Source organism: Anomaloglossus baeobatrachus, chromosome 8 (assembly GCF_048569485.1).
Source record: "Anomaloglossus baeobatrachus isolate aAnoBae1 chromosome 8, aAnoBae1.hap1, whole genome shotgun sequence".
NCBI lineage: Eukaryota > Metazoa > Chordata > Amphibia > Anura > Aromobatidae > Anomaloglossus > Anomaloglossus baeobatrachus.
The window spans coordinates 254,446,964-254,467,912 of record NC_134360.1 but is presented as its reverse complement, the minus strand read 5'-3'; the positions used below and the strand labels follow the sequence as shown (position 1 = coordinate 254,467,912).

At 47.5% G+C, this 20,949-nt stretch overlaps 1 protein-coding gene across 1 annotated transcript in view; it reads left to right on the top strand.

The window, feature by feature from the left end:
- Window positions 1–740: 740 nt before the first annotated feature.
- The window catches only part of EPS15 (epidermal growth factor receptor pathway substrate 15), a 168,236-nt gene continuing 148,027 nt past the window's right edge, over window positions 741–20,949 (top strand). Inside the window, exon 1 of the mRNA XM_075320561.1 lies at window positions 741–825. Coding sequence (XP_075176676.1) covers window positions 799–825 — 27 coding nt within the window. The 5' untranslated portion in view covers window positions 741–798. The remainder of the gene's footprint in view (window positions 826–20,949) is intronic.

The following is a 20,949-nucleotide window of genomic DNA, read 5'->3' as shown; positions in this document are numbered from 1 at the left end:
CGGGCAGGGTCATCTCTCCTCCTGTAGACTGTGAGCCCTTGCGGGCAGGGTCATCTCTCCTCCTGTAGACTGTGAGCCCTCACGGGCAGAGTCCTCTCTCCTCCTGTAGACTGTGAGCCCTCCCGGGCAGGGTCCTCTGTCCTCCTGTAGACTTTGAGCCCTCGCGGGCAGGGTCCTCTCTCCTCCTGTAGACTGTGAGCCCTCGCGGGCAGGGTCCTCTCTCTCCTCCTGTAGACTGTGAGCCCTCGTGGGCAGGGTCCTCTCTCCTCCTGTAGACTGTGAGTCCTCGCGGGCAGGGTCCTTTCTCTCCTCCTGTACCTGTCTGTGCCTTGCATTGTTAATGATTACTTGTTCACATGTAAAGGAATAAATGGCACTATAATAATAATAAAATCGGTGGCTGATAAAATCTACAGCTTATACCACATAAAAAAAAAGCCAGATACAACGCTCTAGGTCCAAATATACAAAAACAGAGAATGACCCCTGACCAAATACAATGACCCCTGACACGGCAGCACCTGAGGAAACCACCGAGCTCCGAGCTCCGAGCTCCGCTCCTCTCACAAGTTCACCTCAGGTTTCCTTCTCCCGCCCATCATCACACATTCCTAGAGGCCCCGCCCTCAATTATCCCGCCCTTTTCTGACTAACAGTTGGCCCCGCCTAGAGTCAGACGCGACTCCCTTCTCCTACACTCGGCCCCACCCCTGTCATGTGATTGACACCTCGCCCCGCCCACTGCTTGGCTCAGTCTCTGGCTTGATCGCATGATGGGCGGATCGGGCCGGAAGCAGCATGGCGGCCTCACTGCCCAGGACACAGGTAGGTCTGCGAGCGGGGCTGTGAGCGAGGGGGCGACACTGGTACAGAGGGGGCGACACTGGTACAGAGGGGGCGACACTGGTACAGAGGGGGCGACACTGGTACAGAGGGGGCGACACTGGTACAGAGGGGGCGACAGCGCCACGGAGGGAGCGCGGACATCTAGAGGCTCTGCGACATCTGAGGGCTCGGGGACAAGTTGTAGAGAAGTGACCGGGGACTGTGCGGTGACATTACAGACAGTGTGTGAGGGAATGCTGCGGTCTCACACTGTGCGACAGTATACAGTGTATACACCGGTCCCCAGTGTGACAGTATATAGTGTATACACCGGTCCCCAGTGTGACAGTATATAGTGTATACACCGGTCCCCAGTGTGACAGTATATAGTGTATACACCGGTCCCCAGTGTGACAGTATACAGTGTATACACCGGTCCCCAGTGTGACAGTATATAGTGTATACACTGGTCCCCAGTGTGACAGTATATAGTGTATACACCGGTCCCCAGTGTGACAGTATATAGTGTATACACTGGTCCCCAGTGTGACAGTATACAGTGTATACACCGGTCCCCAGTGTGACAGTATACAGTGTATACACCGGTCCCCAGTGTGACAGTATATAGTGTATACACTGGTCCCCAGTGTGACAGTATACAGTGTATACACCGGTCCCCAGTGTGACAGTATATAGTGTATACACTGGTCCCCAGTGTGACAGTATACAGTGTATACACCGGTCCCCAGTGTGACAGTATATAGTGTATACACTGGTCCCCAGTGTGACAGTATATAGTGTATACACCGGTCCCCAGTGTGACAGTATATAGCGTATACATCGTTCCCCAGTGTGACAGTATATAGTGTATACACCGGTCCCCAGTGTGACAGTATATAGTGTATACACTGGTCCCCAGTGTGACAGTATATAGTGTATACACCGGTCCCCAGTGTGACAGTATATAGTGTATACACTGGTCCCCAGTGTGACAGTATATAGTGTATACACCGGTCCCCAGTGTGACAGTATACAGTGTATACACCGGTCCCCAGTGTGACAGTATATAGTGTATACACTGGTCCCCAGTGTGACAGTATATAGTGTATACACCGGTCCCCAGTGTGACAGTATATAGCGTATACACCGGTCCCCAGTGTGACAGTATATAGCGTATACACCGGTCCCCAGTGTGACAGTATATAGTGTATACACCGGTCCCCAGTGTGACAGTATATAGTGTATACACCGGTCCCCAGTGTGACAGTATATAGCGTATACACCGGTCCCCAGTGTGACAGTATATAGCGTATACACCGGTCCCCAGTGTGACAGTATATAGTGTATACACCGGTCCCCAGTGTGACAGTATATAGTGTATACACCGGTCCCCAGTGTGACAGTATATAGCGTATACACCGGTCCCCAGTGTGACAGTATATAGTGTATACATCTGTCCCCAGTGTGACAGTATACAGTGTATACACCGGTCCCCAGTGCGACAGTATATAGCGTATACATCGTTCCCCAGTGTGACAGTATACAGTGTATACACCGGTCCCCAGTGTGACAGTATATAGCGTATACACCGGTCCCCAGTGTGACAGTATATAGCGTATACATCTGTCCCCAGTGTGACAGTATATAGTGTATACATCTGTCCCCAGTGTGACAGTATACAGTGTATACACCGGTCCCCAGTGTGACAGTATATAGCGTATACACCGGTCCCCAGTGTGACAGTATATAGCGTATACATTGGTCCCCAGTGTGACAGTATATAATGTATACATTGGTCCCCAGTGTGACAGTATATAATGTATACATCGGTCCCCAGTGTGACAGTATACAGTGTATACACCGGTCCCCAGTGTGACAGTATATAGTGTATACACCGGTCCCCAGTGTGACAGTATATAGTGTATACACCGGTCCCCAGTGTGACAGTATATAGCGTATACATTGGTCCCCAGTGTGACAGTATATAGCGTATACACCGGTCCCCAGTGTGACAGTATATAGTGTATACATCTGTCCCCAGTGTGACAGTATACAGTGTATACACCGGTCCCCAGTGCGACAGTATATAGCGTATACATCGTTCCCCAGTGTGACAGTATACAGTGTATACACCGGTCCCCAGTGTGACAGTATATAGCGTATACACCGGTCCCCAGTGTGACAGTATATAGTGTATACATCTGTCCCCAGTGTGACAGTATATAGTGTATACATCTGTCCCCAGTGTGACAGTATACAGTGTATACACCGGTCCCCAGTGTGACAGTATATAGCGTATACACCGGTCCCCAGTGTGACAGTATATAGTGTATACACCGGTCCCCAGTGTGACAGTATGTAATGTATACATCGGTCCCCAGTGTGACAGTATATAGTGTATACACCGGTCCCCAGTGTGACAGTATATAGCGTATACACCGGTCCCCAGTGTGACAGTATATAGTGTATACATCTGTCCCCAGTGTGACAGTATATAGTGTATACATCGGTCCCCAGTGTGACAGTATATAGTGTATACACCGGTCCCCAGTGTGACAGTATATAGTGTATACACCGGTCCCCAGTGTGACAGTATACAGTGTATACACTGGTCCCCAGTGTGACAGTATACAGTGTATACACCGGTCCCCAGTGTGACAGTATATAGTGTATACATCGGTCCCCAGTGTGACAGTATATAGCGTATACATCTGTCCCCAGTGTGACAGTATATAGTGTATACATCGGTCCCCAGTGTGACAGTATATAGTGTATACACCGGTCCCCAGTGTGACAGTATACAGTGTATACACCGGTCCCCAGTGTGACAGTATACAGTGTATACACCGGTCCCCAGTGTGACAGTATATAGTGTATACATCTGTCCCCAGTGTGACAGTATATAGTGTATACATCTGTCCCCAGTGTGACAGTATACAGTGTATACACCGGTCCCCAGTGTGACAGTATATAGCGTATACACCGGTCCCCAGTGTGACAGTATATAGTGTATACACCGGTCCCCAGTGTGACAGTATATAGTGTATACACCGGTCCCCAGTGTGACAGTATATAGTGTATACACCGGTCCCCAGTGTGACAGTATATAGTGTATACACCGGTCCCCAGTGTGACAGTATATAGTGTATACACCGGTCCCCAGTGTGACAGTATATAGCGTATACATCGTTCCCCAGTGTGACAGTATACAGTGTATACATCTGTCCCCAGTGCGACAGTATATAGTGTATACATCTGTCCCCAGTGCGACAGTATATAGCGTATACATCGTTCCCCAGTGTGACAGTATATAGCGTATACACCGGTCCCCAGTGTGACAGTATACAGTGTATACATCTGTCCCCAGTGCGACAGTATATAGTGTATACACCGGTCCCCAGTGTGACAGTATATAGTGTATACACCGGTCCCCAGTGTGACAGTATATAGTGTATACACCGGTCCCCAGTGTGACAGTATATAGTGTATACATCGGTCCCCAGTGTGACAGTATATAGCGTATACATCGGTCCCCAGTGTGACAGTATATAGCGTATACATCGGTCCCCAGTGTGACAGTATATAGCGTATACATCGGTCCCCAGTGTGACAGTATATAGCGTATACATCGGTCCCCAGTGTGACAGTATATAGCGTATACATCGGTCCCCAGTGTGACAGTATATAGCGTATACATCGGTCCCCAGTGCGACAGTATATAGTGTATACACCGGTCCCCAGTGCGACATTATATAGTGTATACACCGGTCCCCAGTGTGACAGTATATAGTGTATACATCGGTCCCCAGTGTGACAGTATATAGCGTATACATCTGTCCCCAGTGTGACAGTATATAGTGTATACACCGGTCCCCAGTGTGACAGTATATAGCGTATACATCGGTCCCCAGTGTGACAGTATATAGCGTATACATCTGTCCCCAGTGTGACAGTATACAGTGTATACACCGGTCCCCAGTGTGACAGTATATAGTGTATACATCGGTCCCCAGTGTGACAGTATATAATGTATATATCGGTCCCCAGTGTGACAGTATATAGTGTATACACCGGTCCCCAGTGTGACAGTATATAGTGTATACACCGGTCCCCAGTGTGACAGTATATAATGTATACACCGGTCCCCAGTGTGACAGTATATAATGTATACATCGGTCCCCAGTGTGACAGTATATAATGTATACATCGGTCCCCAGTGTGACAGTATATAGTGTATACATCGGTCCCCAGTGTGACAGTATATAGTGTATACATCGGTCCCCAGTGTGACAGTATATAGTGTATACACCGGTCCCCAGTGTGACAGTATATAGTGTATACACCGGTCCCCAGTGTGACAGTATATAATGTATACATCGGTCCCCAGTGTGACAGTATATAGTGTATACATCGGTCCCCAGTGTGACAGTATATAGTGTATACATCGGTCCCCAGTGTGACAGTATATAGTGTATACACCGGTCCCCAGTGTGACAGTATATAGTGTATACACCGGTCCCCAGTGTGACAGTATATAGTGTATACACCGATCCCCAGTGTGACAGTATATAGTGTATACACCGGTCCCCAGTGTGACAGTATATAGTGTATACATCGGTCCCCAGTGTGATAGTATATAGCGTATACATCTGTCCCCAGTGTGACAGTATATAGTGTATACACCGGTCCCCAGTGTGACAGTATATAGTGTATACATCGGTCCCCAGTGTGACAGTATATAGCGTATACATCTGTCCCCAGTGTGACAGTATACAGTGTATACACCGGTCCCCAGTGTGACAGTATATAGTGTATACATCGGTCCCCAGTGTGACAGTATATAATGTATACATCGGTCCCCAGTGTGACAGTATATAGTGTATACATCGGTCCCCAGTGTGACAGTATATAGTGTATACATCGGTCCCCAGTGTGACAGTATATAGTGTATACACCGGTCCCCAGTGTGACAGTATATAGTGTATACACCGGTCCCCAGTGTGACAGTATATAGTGTATACACCGGTCCCCAGTGTGACAGTATATAGTGTATACACCGGTCCCCAGTGTGACAGTATATAGCGTATACATCGGTCCCCAGTGTGACAGTATATAGCGTATACATCTGTCCCCAGTGTGACAGTATATAGTGTATACACCGGTCCCCAGTGTGACAGTATATAGTGTATACATCGGTCCCCAGTGTGACAGTATATAGCGTATACATCTGTCCCCAGTGTGACAGTATACAGTGTATACATCGGTCCCCAGTGTGACAGTATATAGTGTATATATAAGTCTGCGGTGTGGAAAGTATACAGTGTATACATTGGTCCCCCGGTGTGCACAGTGTACGGCGTGTCTATGGGTCCCCCAGTGTGCACAGTATACGGCGTGGCTATGGGTCCCCCGGTGTGCACAGTATACGGCGCGTATACATCGGTCCCCCGGTGTGCGCAGTATACGGCGCGTATACATCGGTCCCCCGGTGTGCGCAGTATACGGTGCGTATACATCGGTCCCCCGGTGTGCGCAGTATACGGCGCGTATACATCGGTCCCCCGGTGTGCACAGTATACGGCGCGTATACATCGGTCCCCCGGTGTGCACAGTATACGGCGCGTATACATCGGTCCCCCGGTGTGCACAGTATACGGCGCGTATACATCGGTCCCCCGGTGTGCACAGTATACGGCGCGTATACATCGGTCCCCCGTTGTGCGCAGTATACGGCGCGTATACGTCGGTCCCCCGGTGTGCACAGTATACGGCGCGTATACGTCGGTCCCCCCGGTGTGCACAGTATACGGCGCGTATACGTCGGTCCCCCGGTGTGGACATGGTGCGTCGCTGCTGGACATTATCACACGCTGCATCAGAAAAGTTTGAAAACATTTTTAACTTTGTGATCGGGCTCCTGTGGCGCTTGTGTGATGTGGTTACCTTGTGATCGGGCTCCTGTGGCGCTTGTGTGATGTGGTTACCTTGTGATCGGGCTCCTGTGGCGCTTGTGTGATGTGGTTACCTTGTGATCGGGCTCCTGTGGCGCTTGTGTGATGTGGTTACCTTGTGATCGGGCTCCTGTGGCGCTTGTGTGATGTGGTTACCTTGTGATCGGGCTCCTGTGGCGCTTGTGTGATGTGGTTACCTTGTGATCGGGCTCCTGTGGCGCTTGTGTGATGTGGTTACCTTGTGATCGGGCTCCTGTGGCGCTTGCGTGATGTGGTTACCTGCAGTGTTCCTGTGGTGGGGGGAGATGATAGATTTGGAACTCCAGGAATCTGCACAACTACAACTCCCAGCATGCCGTGCCATCCTTTTGGTTTCCATAACATGGCGGGAGTTGTTTTGTGACAGTAATACACGGCGCTTATTCTGGAGTGTGTGTGTATATATATGTATGTATTTTCATTTTTATTAATTCCTTTTTTATTAAGAATTTTGGATTGTTTACCCGTAATATACCGCCCCGTCCTGCTCTTGCATATGGAGAAAGAGTCTGGGTCGCTGCTTAGTAACACGACAAATGGCAGATTTTCTGCGTGAGGAATTGTATATAATCTGGTGTTCGATGTGGGGGGGGGGCGGAGGTTTGTGCCTCTAGAACTGATTACTGTTATCTAAAGTCTTCACTCTGCTCTGATTATTGCTCTTTTTTGTGCTGTGTTTTTGATGCAGATTTAAAGCATTTTTTTTTAAAAGGGAACATGTCAGCATGTTTTTGCTATGTAATCTGAGAGCAGTTTAATATATGGGCTGAGAATCCTGCGATGTCACTTAGGTTATGTTCGTACAGTATGTTTGCATTTTTTTTCCAGAGTTTTTTCATTATTTTTCTGTAAATTAAAAGCTGCTTTTTACAGTGCCAGCAAAAACTGAGATTCCAGAAATCTCATGCAGACACACACTTTTTTTTTTCCTGACTGAAATGGAAAACTGCTGCGTTTTGATGTCAACAGCATTTTAGTAGCGTTTTTTCACCATTGAAAGCAATGAAAGTGCAAAAAATGCAATCTGTGTTTTTTTTTTTTTGTTCTTTTGTGGTGAATTAAACAAACTTTATTAAACGTACTGTAGACTAATCATACACCAAAAACGCAGCAGAATTGTTTTGGAAGCAGATTTTTTTTTACTGACTAGTGCAAAAATGTGTGATCATAGTTTTACTGGGCTGTGTGATTCTGTTTCAATACAATCAGTGTTTTATCTGCAGGAGATTATTACTATAGGACTAGGTGTTTCCCTCCTGATCCAACCCCACTTCCACCACTCCAGCTTTCTGCCAGTCAGCACTCCGAGCTCTGCTAGATTTGAAGCAGAGAAAACTGATTGTATCAAAATGACAGCAATCAGACCAGCAAGTGATGCCTCCCTGGAATCCGGCTCTCAGCCCCTATATCATTCCTTAAAGGGAATCTGTCACCAGGTTTTTGCCACCTAATCTGAAAACAGCATAACATAGGGGCAGAGATCTCGATTCCAGGATTTGTCAAAGCCAAATACCAGGATGTATCAAAAACAAAGAAGCTTTATTTAAAGGGAACTTGTCACCAGATTTGTCCCCTATAAGCTGCTGCCACCACCAGTGGGCTCTTTTATATACAGAATTCCAGAATACTGTATATAAGAGCCCAGGCGGCGCTGTAGAACGTAAAAATCACTTTTATAATACTCACCCAGGGGGCAGTCCAGTCCGATGGGTGTTGCTGCCCACGGGGTCCGGCACCTCCTCTCTGCGGCCATCGCCGTCCTCCTTCTACCCAGCCAAGTATGGATGACGTGTCCTGCGCAGGTGCACTTTGATCTACCCTGCATAGGGCAGATCAAAGTATTGTAGGGTGCATGCGCAGGCGGTCTGTAACCTTTACTCCCGCCTGCATGTTAGTGCTTTGATCCGCCCTGAGCAAGGCAGATCAATGTGCGCCTGCGCAGGACCGCAATGCCGGCCTGTGTGGATGACGTAGGACACGTTATTCATACTCGGCTGAGTAAGAGGAGGACGGTGATTGCCGCACAGAGGAGGCACCAGACTGGAGAGCAGTGACACCCATCAGACCACCCCTGGGTGAGTGTTAGGCTGGGGCCACACGGGGACTACTGCGATCCCCTTGCATGAGACTCGGTTCGTGCTGGCAGTACAGCAGAGCCGAGTGTCATGCGTGTGTCCTTGCAACTGAGGTCCGTTCGTGCGAGCACACCTCAGCTGCGGGGGGTGGGCCGGCACTCAGGAGGGGAGGGAGGGATTTCTCCCCCTCTCTCCTGCGTAGCCGGCTATTGCCATTCTCGCACTGCACTAGCAGTACACCGGTGTACCGCGAGTGCAGTGCGATTTTTCTCTCGCCCCATTCACTTGAATGGGTGCGAGAGAAAGAGACTCAGCTTACAATCGTAGCATGCTGCGATTGTTTTCTCAGTCCGATTAGGGCTGAGAAAATAATCGCCCATGTGTGCTGATACACAGGCTAGAATTGGTCCGAGGGGAATGCGATGTTTTATCGCACTCCACTCGCACCGATTTTCTCGCCGTGTGGCTTAGGCCTGATAGTGATTTTTACGTTATACAGCGGCCTGGGCTCTTATATACAGTATTCTGGAATGCTGTATATAAGAGCTCACTGGTGGTGGCCGCAGCTTATAGAGGACTAATCTGGTGACAGGTTCCCTTTAAAGCATGATAAAGCAAGTAAACTAAATAACATGCAGAAATCCTGTGCTGTAACATCAAAAGCACATTGCGGGAACGTAACACGAATGTGTTTTTTAGTATAGAAACGCTTGGCTGCTGCACTTTATGATGCAATTTTTTTTTTGTTTCCCCTTAGAAGCCTATAGGAGAAAAAAATTACCGCAACAAAAATTGCAGGTCTGCAGCGTCGTTACATGCATAGTCGTCATGAGATTTCAGGATGTCCCATCCATTTTGCTTGAACTGTTAGACGCAGATGATTTTCTACCTAAAGCAACAAAAACACAGCATTTCTGCTATGCAGGAACATGGCCTAAGTGTACGGTCACGTGAGAGAATCTGTGACAAAATGTTTCGGCGGTCAGACCCTGATCATCCTGCTCGGATGTCATCACTGTGTCCAGAGACCACTGTGAAGACTCTTATATTAGGGAAGTTCCTTTTACAGAATGTACACAACTCGTCCCTTGTGCAATCCCTCGTCTGGTCAGGTTTAGTGTTGGTTGTTTACATTCGCTGTTCCTATACCATCCACCTCTGCACCTATCTCAGGCTCTGTGATCCCGCAGTAAAGATTTGATGGTTGTTACTTTGTATGTGATGCGTCTTGTAATGTTGACGTGTTCACTATTCATGAAAATGAGCTCCTCACTAAGGGAATGAAGGCATCGCTCTGTATCTGCCATGTGACTCCGTCCTGCTGGATCCTAGGTGTGTGTAATGCATTACTGAGTGTTGGGTGTGTACACGTGGGTGGTAATTTGCAGTGTGTGCAGACAGCTTAGCATTGAAGGACTGATAATATGTGTGATACTCTTATCACCAAAGTACAGGGCTGTTCCTTCTTTGTAGCACCCATAGATAGGTGCAAACATATAATTTGAGGGTTAGTCCAAAGTTCTTTGCAAAATTGCAAAATACTTGTAAAAACAAGCAAAATGTTGTTCTTAAAAATCCTCTGTTACCAAAGGAAAGGATCACTTCTTCATTTTATTACTTACGCTTGTTGCCCCGTTTACTGGCCATCTCTGAAGTCTTTCAAGCCCTTTGTTATAGAACTTGTAAGCGCTGCTCCTCTGAAACCGGATCCGGCCAGCTCCTTAAAGTTTATAAAATTGGCAGCTTCTTGAGTGACAGCAGCTGAGGATCCGATAATATCTGGGGGGGGGTGTTGGGGGGGATATTCATCCTTATGCTAATTCTAACAGAGGCAAGAGATACGTAATATACCATCAATTCACTTTTTCACTTGCAGGACCTGTGTGAGGTCATACCCATGTGACCAGAAGGGGCGAGGCCTCAGCCAACAAAGCTGATATCACAAAGCAACATTTTTCTGTTGGCTGAGTCTCCACCCCTTCTGGTCACATGGGTATGACCTCATACAGGTCCTGCAAGTGAAAAAGGGAATTGATGGTATAATAGTTATACTAATTCTAATAGGAGGAGGGGATAACTATGAATTCCCCCCAGATATTATCTGCTCCTCAGCTACTGTCACTCAAGGAGCTGCTGTTTTTTATAAACTTTACTTTCTTAGGCTATGTGCGCACGTAGCGTTCTCTCCCTGCAGAAAATTCTGCAGCGATTTGAACAGCACACGTGCACTTCAAATCGCTGCAGAAAGAGTCCGTAATGGGAAAAAAAAAAGCCGATCCCATGCACTCTGAGTGCAGCCCCTCCGATAGATAGAGCGGGGGCTGCATGCAGAGCGCACGGAATAAGTGACATGTCACTTCTTAGAACGCGCGCTTTGGGCAGCAGTCGAAGTGCTGCGCTTTAATACGCCACATGCGCACGGCTCCTGCATAATCTTCATAGATTATGCTGGGAACGCAGGACGCATGCAGTTACGCTGCGGTGCAGATCGCAGTGTAACTGCATGCAAATACGCAACGTGCGCACATAGCCTTAGATTTCAAAGCCTAAACATCTGAGCTGACCACTACAGGTATGTATAAAATCAGCCTGATAGCGCCAGTATAGCACTGTATGTATAAACTCAGGCTGATAGTGCCAGTATAGCACTGTATGTATAGAATCAGCCTCATAGTGCCAGTATAGCACTGTATGTATAGAATCAGCCTGATAGTGCCAGTATAGCACTGTATGTATAGAATCAGCCTGATAGTGCCAGTATAGCCCTGTATGTATAGAATCAGCCTGATAGTGCCAGTATAGCACTGGCTTTAGCTTATATAGGAAAATCCTGGTGATTGGTTCACTTTAAGGCCATGTGCACAGGTTCAGTATTTGGTCAGAATTTTACATTTGTATTTGTCAAAACCAGGAGTGGAACAATCAGGAAAAGTATGATAGGAACACGGCTCCACTGCTGCATTTTTCACCCACTCTTGGTTTTGGCTTAGAAATACTGATGTAAAATACTGACCAAATACCCAGTGTGTATGTGTCCTGAGGTCTATAGGCATGAACAAGCATTCATTCTGTAATGGTTTGTGCATACGGTGAGTGACGTGCTGCAGAATGTTCAGGCAGAAAATCTGCAGTGTTTTCTGGCACTATCAACAAATCCACAGTGTAAATTGACATGTGGTGTGGATTTTTCATAGCAAATTTTACCTTTGCAGTCATGAGTGAAATGTATGTATTTATTTATTCAACATTTCTGCAACAAAATTTGAAACAAAATATTTATGCTTATTTTGCAGCCGGTTTCACTGCAGATTTTCCTCTGTGGAAAATCTGTTGCATGTGGACGTAACCTAAGGGTATGTGCATAACATTAGGACACGCTGCATCTTGGACGCAGCATGCCCTCTCCTGCGCGGGGCCACGAGTGCTCGCCGCAGGAGACCCCAGTTGCCCGTGCCTACAATCAGAGTTTGGGCCGCTGCGGTCTTTCTCGGTCTTCTCCCTGTGGAGAATACTCGCGGCTCCACAGCAGTACATGCTGCGGCTCGGGAAATCGCAGCGCATTTCAGTTTACGCTGCGGGAAAAACAAGCACAGTGGGCATGAGATTTGTAGAAATCCCATCCACTGTGCTTGTACTGCACAATGCAGCGTTTTGGACTCAGCAAAAACACTGCGTCCAAAACGCTGTCAACCCTGATCGTGGTCACGCAGCCTAAGGGTATGTGCACATGGTGTCATTTGAGACCTATTGCGTTTTCCAAGGGTTCAGGAAAATGATGATGATCAGTTTCTGGCAGGGGCTTGGCTGGCAGTTTAGCAGTCGTTGCGGCAGCGGTTGCTCTTTGGGGTCTTTTATTTTTTTATACTTTTGAGTATAGAGAGTGGACGGTTTCCTTACGGAAGCAGACTGTAAAATGGACAAGTTTCTATCTGCTTCGTTTGCTGTCACAGAAGTGGTTTAAATGTGACATAAGACGGAACGTGCACAGCGGTGTGGTTTAGACATTGCTGTGTATTATGCTCATTGTATGGGGCGCCTTGTGCACATTCTCTGAGCCATCCTCGAAATTGACAGGTGTATTTCTGCTTCGTGAGAAATACCTGACTTTTTGCCTGTGGTGCCTGGAATGGGTCTTGTGGTAAAAGGCTGACGTTGACAATTGCCACATTTTTGGGAGGCATTGCCTCTGATCATAACACACATTTAGACTGGGCTCATGGTAAAGTTAGGGATGATGCACTTTGTATTATTCCTCATAATGGAAAAACAAGTCACACAAACTTCACAAGTAGACAACAGAGCCAGTGATTAGCGTTTATTTTTTGTGCCCCAATTTTTTTTACTATAGTAACATTTCTCCCACTACCATAGATTTCTGCAATAGTCGCCAGGTTTTGCGATTTGTAACTGCAGGGAGTGAATCAAAACCTCTGCAGCCGAGACTTTGCTGTGACTTGTTCATCAGGTTTGGTCATTTGGGAATTCGTCTGTTGCATAAACTGTATCTCCCCGGCTTCTGCTTTCTCGTCCCAAAATGCAGGAAAACATTATGATCGCTGGGATGCATTTGCTCGGCTGACTGACGGCCAATATTATTCTGTGCGCACAAAAGAAGCGTTATTGTGTTTGTTATTGAGTGCGTGGTTCCCAGCAAATTCCCGTGCAGGTCACTGACGAGGCAGATTTTTTATTTTTTTTGCTTTTTGTGTTAATATTCAGCTTCTTATGAAAGCGGATGTCACCAAATTTGACAATAAAAACGTCATGTTATTACATAGATCTGATGAGGCTGGTGTACTTACTGTGAAAATAAATGTACAAATAATTTTGTAAACCTTTTGTAAATAAATTCAGTCCAGATAGGACGTGCAGGTAGGTCTGCATGAGCATTTTCCCCATTCTCCCTTTTGTATACCAATGCAGAATTTTCAGAAATAAGTAGAATGTTTCCTATTTCTATAGCATATGGCAAGCAGAGGGGCGCGCAGCATAAGATCGGGTAACAACGGTCCACGAGATGGGGCCTCCTTATTTATCATTTCAGAAAGGATTACATCAGGAGTATAGCTGCACATTTAGGTTTGCATCTTTCTTGACTGTAGTTTTTCAAAGTTGTGAAATACTCCTTGTTCTGCATTGGCTAGAGCTGCCTGCGCGGTGTCCACATGTGCTGAATGTGGAAATTGTGGATCCCCAGGAATGCAGATAGGTACAGGTCCCACCTGTCGCAGTTTCATAACATATACTTCCAATGTGCCATACATTTCACAGATGTTATGTCTTACTACGTTTTGTTCTTGCACTTGACAATGGTTTAAGCTGACATTGCGGCTCTTGGAGCAAAGAAAGTTGTCCATCCCTGCCCTATAGATTTATAGTGTCAAGTTATGGGAGCTTGGCTGCTGAACACCATCTGATACTAATACATCACTGTGCTGGCTAACTGCTGCCCGCAACATTCAACCTAACACTCAACTGCTCCTGCACGGAAATCAACTTCTTGGACACCATCATTAAACTACGGAACAACGAAATAGAGACATCCCTGTACAAGAAGCCATTGACCGTCCAACATACCTGAAGTGGGACAGTTTTCATCCAAAACACATATAAAATCTCTATTGTATACAGCCAGGCTATCAGGTACAATCGGATATGTTCCAACAGTACAGATAGAGACAATCAGCTTGAGGGCCTCAGAAAGACCTTTCTGAATCAAGGCTACCACCCAAGAACAATTGAAAACCAGATTACAAGAGCCACCAGAATATCAAGAAACCATCTCCTACATTATAAAACTAAAGAAGAAAACAACCGGGTCCCTCTTGTAATCACCTACAATCCACATCTGGAGGTGTTGAGAGGAGCTGCACAGAAACTACAGCCATTACTGCAAAAAGATGCCCGGTTACAATCTATTTTTCCAGACCCCCCCCACGTTTGTTTTTTAGGAGCCCTCGAATCTAAGAAGCATCATTGTCAGAAGCTCCCTGTCCTCTCCAACAACAGGAACACTTCCCTGCAACCAGAAAAAATGTAAGCCCTGTACTACAAGATCCCAGGTACCTTCAGCTGCACCACAACCAATGGGGTGTACTTAATTATATGTACCAAATGTATAACTGTGGGTCTGTATGTAGGGGAGACCGGACAACAGCTCAGGACAAGGATGAATTCTCACCGCCACACAATTAGAGAAAAAAGGATGGATCTACCTGTGGCCAAACATTTTTGTCCCCTGATCACAGCATCATGGACATGAAATTGCTGGTATTGAAAGGGAATTTCAAGTCCCAGAGAGATGGGAGACTATGGGAGTACTAACTTATGATGACCGGTGACACATTCAGAGCAGGAATGAAAGTGTCACATGGATTCATGTCTTTTTACATCAATTAAGAAATGTGTTCCTCAGAGCATCCGGGGGCATCACAGCCCGGACCAGACCCCAATCAGAGGACAATAAAACTTTCACACCGCTTATCTATGAACTACAGCAATATTTATGGCCACAACAGTTTGTCCAATGGCCATAGTGATAGTTCTGCTTCACATAACTTGTTTTATTTACTGCCCCATTCTATGTCCTGTTGTGTATAAATATGTGACTCTTCAGATTTTGTGTTATATTGAGCCTGAAGAAGAGACCTGAGTAGTCTGGAGCTGTTATTATTACCATCTTTTCAGTTAGCCATTAAAAGGTATCAACCACTGAGGACTTCAGTTCTTCTTAAACAATTTTTTATTTGCAACAATCACATCACTTGACCTCACTATACATAGAACAGGCATTTCCAATTTTTTCTTTCTTTCATCTAGGGAAGATGATCATCTCAGCCCCATGTGCCTATAAGGACAGGATGGGGCGGCGGATCCCCCTCCCGGGCCTATAAGAACAGGATGGGGTGGCGGTTCCCCTCCTGGGCCTATAAGGAGAGGATGGGGCAGCAGGTCCTAGGACACAATTGGGCAGTGTGTCCTCCCCGTGTCTATACAGACTGGATGAGACAGCAGGTTTCCCATAGGCCTGTATGGACAGAATGGGTTATTGGATCCCTCCTGCGCCTAAGGTGCATAAGGTGAGGTGGCAACTCCCGCTGGGCCTATAATGGACGGGTTGAAGCAGCAGTTCCTCTTAGGCCTATAATGGACGGGTTGAAGCAGCAGTTCCTCTTAGGCCTATACTGACAGGATGGAGCAGCAGGTCCCCTTGGGCCTATACTGACAGGATGGAGCAGCAGGTCCCCTTGGGCCTATACTGACAGGATGGAGCAGCAGGTCCCCTTGGGCCTATACTGACAGGATGGAGCAGCAGGTCCCCTTGGGCCTATACTGACAGGATGGAGCAGCGGGTCCCCTTGGGCCTATACTGACAAGGTGGGGCAGCAGGTCTCCTTGGGCCTATACTGACAGGATGGAGCAGCGGGTCCCCTTGGGCCTATACTGACAGGGTGGGGCAGCAGGTCTCCTTGGGCCTATACTGACAGGATGGGGCAGCGGGTCCCCTTGGACCTATACGGACAGGATGGTGTGGTGGGTACCCCCGTGCCTTATACGCACAAGGCTGGGTGCCACATCCCCTGAACCTATATGGACATGATGAGGCAGCGAGTCCCCCCAGGCCTATACTGACAGGATGGGGCGGTGGATCCCCCCAAGATTTGTTGGCATGCCTTCTTTGACCGTATATGAATGGGACGGGGTGGCAGGGCGTCCAACCCCCCTCGGGTCTATGCACGCATGGAGCAGGGTGCTAGATGCCCACGGGGGCCTATATCCACCAGGCAGTGTAGGGTGGCAGGTCCCCCTGGGCCTATGTGAATGAAACAGGCTCGTCTTCACGTTCCCTTTGTGTATATCGTTAAACAAAGTACGATGTCTACACAGTGCCGCTTCAGATAAATATTTACTGGAAATAGAATGCAGAATCATTTGTCTCCATGGCTCAGCTCACTTCTTTGTCTATTGATTAATTGGAGCAATTTTAGCAGTACAGTGGGGCAATTCTCTGTCCATGCATAGCCCGGGGAAGCAGCCCTGCAAGCTGGCAGGTCTAGGGTTACACGCTGGCTCGGTGACTATTGCCGATTCAGCTAATGATGTTTCCAAAGATAAACCGGCATTCCAGTGAGTGGAAGGACTAGAATTTCCAGCTATTATGTGGCGTACAGGACGGAGCTTTCCTAAACTCTGACCCCTACAGTGAGGAAAGGAGGTGCCTAAGATTAGAAACATAAGGGTCTGGTATTGCACCTTATCAATCCAATGACTAGGTGTGGATCCGCACCAAATACAGAGGGGTTATAAGCTGTAGTTCTGATGACTGCACATAAGAAAAGTTGAAGTTAGTTGCTAGATAATGGTGTTTTGCTGTGGTTACCCGGCGTGGTTGTGGTGTGGTTCTGAATGCGCTCGCAGTCTGATCTCACCGGCAGAATGATTCTGTATATGCAATCGTCTATAGGTTCTGGACATCGTGGCATTACTACTGCTATGTCAATGTTCCCGTCTGTTTTGCGGTTTGGACACAGGTGTTGGGATGATATAATCAGTTACGTGCCCCCTCTGGTCAGTGAAGGTCTGAATGCCCTGCGCCCCAACTGTGTAGGCTTGGACCCCATTCTGACCATTGTTATCACGTGCACTTGGGAGATTTATCTTTGTGGTGGTAAAAGCAAAGTTTTTTTTTGTTTTTTTTTTTTATTGAAAATGTTTTAGGAAGCGCTCCTTCTACTGTATGCGAGTCATTTTCTGAAGGTTTTTTAATTGTTCTGGAAGAGTTTTCATTGTTTATTTCCCCTCGAAGCATTTTTTTGATTGACTAGTGCCCAGTAGGTTTACAAATACTAATGCAAAATAGTGCGGGTTTATAAGTATCGTCTATGTAATATATGGTTTATATAGTTATTAGATTTGCCTCCTTTTACACAGCAACCTGTGCTATCCTTGCCTGACAGACAGCTTTACAACACATCACCCAGACCCTGCGGTCAGGCCCGGCTTTAGAAGTCTGAGCCTTGTTCTCCGGATGCATGGAATACTTATGCAAATGATCTCGCATTCCGTCCGTGTATCCAAGCTCCCGCAGTCTGGTCTCGCTGGCTTAGGCGGCTTTCACACTACTTTGTTTAACATGCGTCATGAACGTTTTTTTAACGCAAAAACGGATCCAGTGCAAATGCGTTTTCATTTCAATGCATTTGCAATGGACTCGCGTCAACATACGTTCACCTGCGTTTTTCGTGCGTTATAGTGAGGATCCAGCGACTTGCAGTTTTTTTTAACTTTTTTCAAAAATGCTACTTGTAGCGTTTTTGAGCTGCGTCTAAATACTGCAAATTTCTGGATCCTGACTAAACAGCATGCAAACGCATGTGAACGCTGGCATGCTGATAGACAGGATCCTGCTTGCTCTACTGAGCATGCCCGGGAAACCAGCCTCGCGTAATCAGTCTCTCTCTCTCCCTCTCCCTCTCTCCCCCTCCCTCTCTCTCCTCTCTCCCCCGCCTGAGAGCGGAGGACGCTCGTAACCAAGGTAAATATCGGGTATCCAAGCAAGTTACCTCATGTTTACCTTGGTTACGTGTGCAGGGAGCAGGCAGCCCTGCTCCTAGCAGCTGCAGACTCTCGTAACCAAGGTAAATATCGGGTAGCCAAGCAAGTTACCCGATGTTTACCTTGGTTACGAGCCTCCGCAGCTGTCAATGCCGGCTCCCAGTCTTTCACGTTCAGTTCCCCTCACTCCCGATCACATGACTCCAATGCCCGCCCATAAACTTAAAGTGACAGGATCCTGCAAAATAGCACATGCGTTTTTCTTTGCAAAAACAGGATCCGCTTTTGCAGCAAAAAAACGTTCATGACGCATGTTAAAAAAACGTAGTGTGCAAGCAGCCTTATAATGGCATCGGACGCAGACAAGGACAGGGTGGCCGGGCGTGGGACGCTATCGTCATTCACTTCATGATAGTTCAAAATGCCATTATATATCCAAACTCATTTAATGTATGTATTGTAACTGCAAAAAACTTCCCAGATTGACAGAACCTGACAGAACGGCCAGTCAAGGGTAAAAAGAACTCTGATCTCTGTATGTAAATTGCCTTGTTGCCCCCTGGTTAACCCTATATATCAATGACCCTTATTTTCCTACTGTTACCCCATGCTATCCCATCTGAGATCTTCCCATTTTAACTTGCAAAATCAATAAAAACAATGAAATCACAAAAAATAGCCACGTAAAAAGCTGAATGATGGATAGTCCCATGGGTAAATGGATGCGAGTCAGTCAGCGCAAAATGATTATTCAAACCAAGCACAGGAGCTTGATGCACCCTTGGTGTTGCTAAACCCATCAGTGCACTTACCCACCTACCGGTACTTGTTTTCCACCTGTCTGCTGAAAAGCCATTGCTGTTAATCAAGGAAGAAGAGGACGAAGATACTGTATTTTTCAGATTATAAGACGCACCCCAAATTTAGAGCAAAGAAAGGTGAAAAAAAAAATGGGGTTCATTTTATAATCTGGTGGTGACTTACCGGAGGGGGCAGCAGCAGCAGCGGTGGAGTGGAGTCACAGGAGACAGGGGCGTTGGGTGTCCCAGGAACTGTAGGCTGTGTTGGGGCTGTGGTGGAAGCTGGGGCTCGGGCAGCTAAGGTGACTGCTGTCTGTGAAGGCTTCAAAGAAATGGCGCCTGTAGTCAGTGCAGATTGCGTTTTCAGCTCAATGGCAAGCTGAGATCTCATCTGCGCAAGTGCCACCTCCAGGCACCATTTTCCTTAAAGGGAACCTGTCATCAGAAATTTCACCCAAAAGCTAAAAGATTCCCCCTCTGCAGCTCCTGGGCGGCATTCTAGGAAGGTCCCTGTTATTATTGTGCCCCATGTGAGACCAAAATAAAGCCTTTATAAAGTTCTACCTTTTTGTATGCAGCTTCTGTAAATCTGTCACGGGGGCGGGCTCTCTGCCGTCCGTTATTCTGCCCCCTGGTCCTGTATGCCGCCCCCATCGCTCCTTTCCATATCTGATGCACCGCCCACAGCTCCAGCCATCCCCACGCATGCCCAGTGCCAGTCTCACAGGACTGAGCAGTGTGACCGCTGGTGACATGTGCGCAGGCAAGTGATTATGGGCGGGACTGTGACTGTTATCAGCAAGTACCCGCCCATAATCTTGTGAGCGCGCAAACCTCTCCAGCATTCACACTGAGCTCAGTGTAGATGCTAGACTGTATGGGCTGCTTCCAGGGATGACGTCCCTTTGTCATGTGATACGGGCGTGTTCAAAATACTATCACATGACAAAGGGACGTCATCCCTGGAAGCAGCCCATACAGTCTAGCATCTACACTGAGCACAGTGTGACCGCTGGAGAGGTTTGCGCGCTCACAAGATTATGGGCGGGTACTTGCTGATAACAGTCACAGTCCCGCCCATAATCACTTGCCTGCGCACATGTCACCAGCGGTCACACTGCTCAGTCCTGTGAGACTGGCACTGGGCATGCGCGGGGATGGCTGGAGCTGTGGGCGGTGCATCAGATATGGAAAGGAGCGATGGGGGCGGCATACAGGACCAGGGGGCAGAATAACGGACGGCAGAGAGCCCGCCCCCGTGACAGATTTACAGAAGCTGCATACAAAAAGGTAGAACTTTATAAAGGCTTTATTTTGGTCTCACATGGGGCACAATAATAACAGGGACCTTTCTAGAATGCAGCCCAGGAGCTGCAGAGGGGGAATCTTTTAGCTTTTGGGCGAAATTTCTGATGACAGGTTCCCTTTAAGTCTGCTGCTGGGAGACCAATGAGCCGGAGGCAGTGCGTGTACAGATGAGAGCTTGAGCTGAGACGCCATCTGCGCACGCGCCAACTCCGGGCGGTATTATTTGAAGTCCTCACCGCCTGTCCCGCAGCGCCAGTCCAGCCGCCAGAGACCCCACACAATCCCTGCAGTACCAGCTGCCGCAGACCCCACACAGCCACCGCAGCCCCTGCAGCATTCCCCGGCCTCTTTCGACCCCCCTCTCCACCAACCCAGTAAGCTACATTCAGATTATAA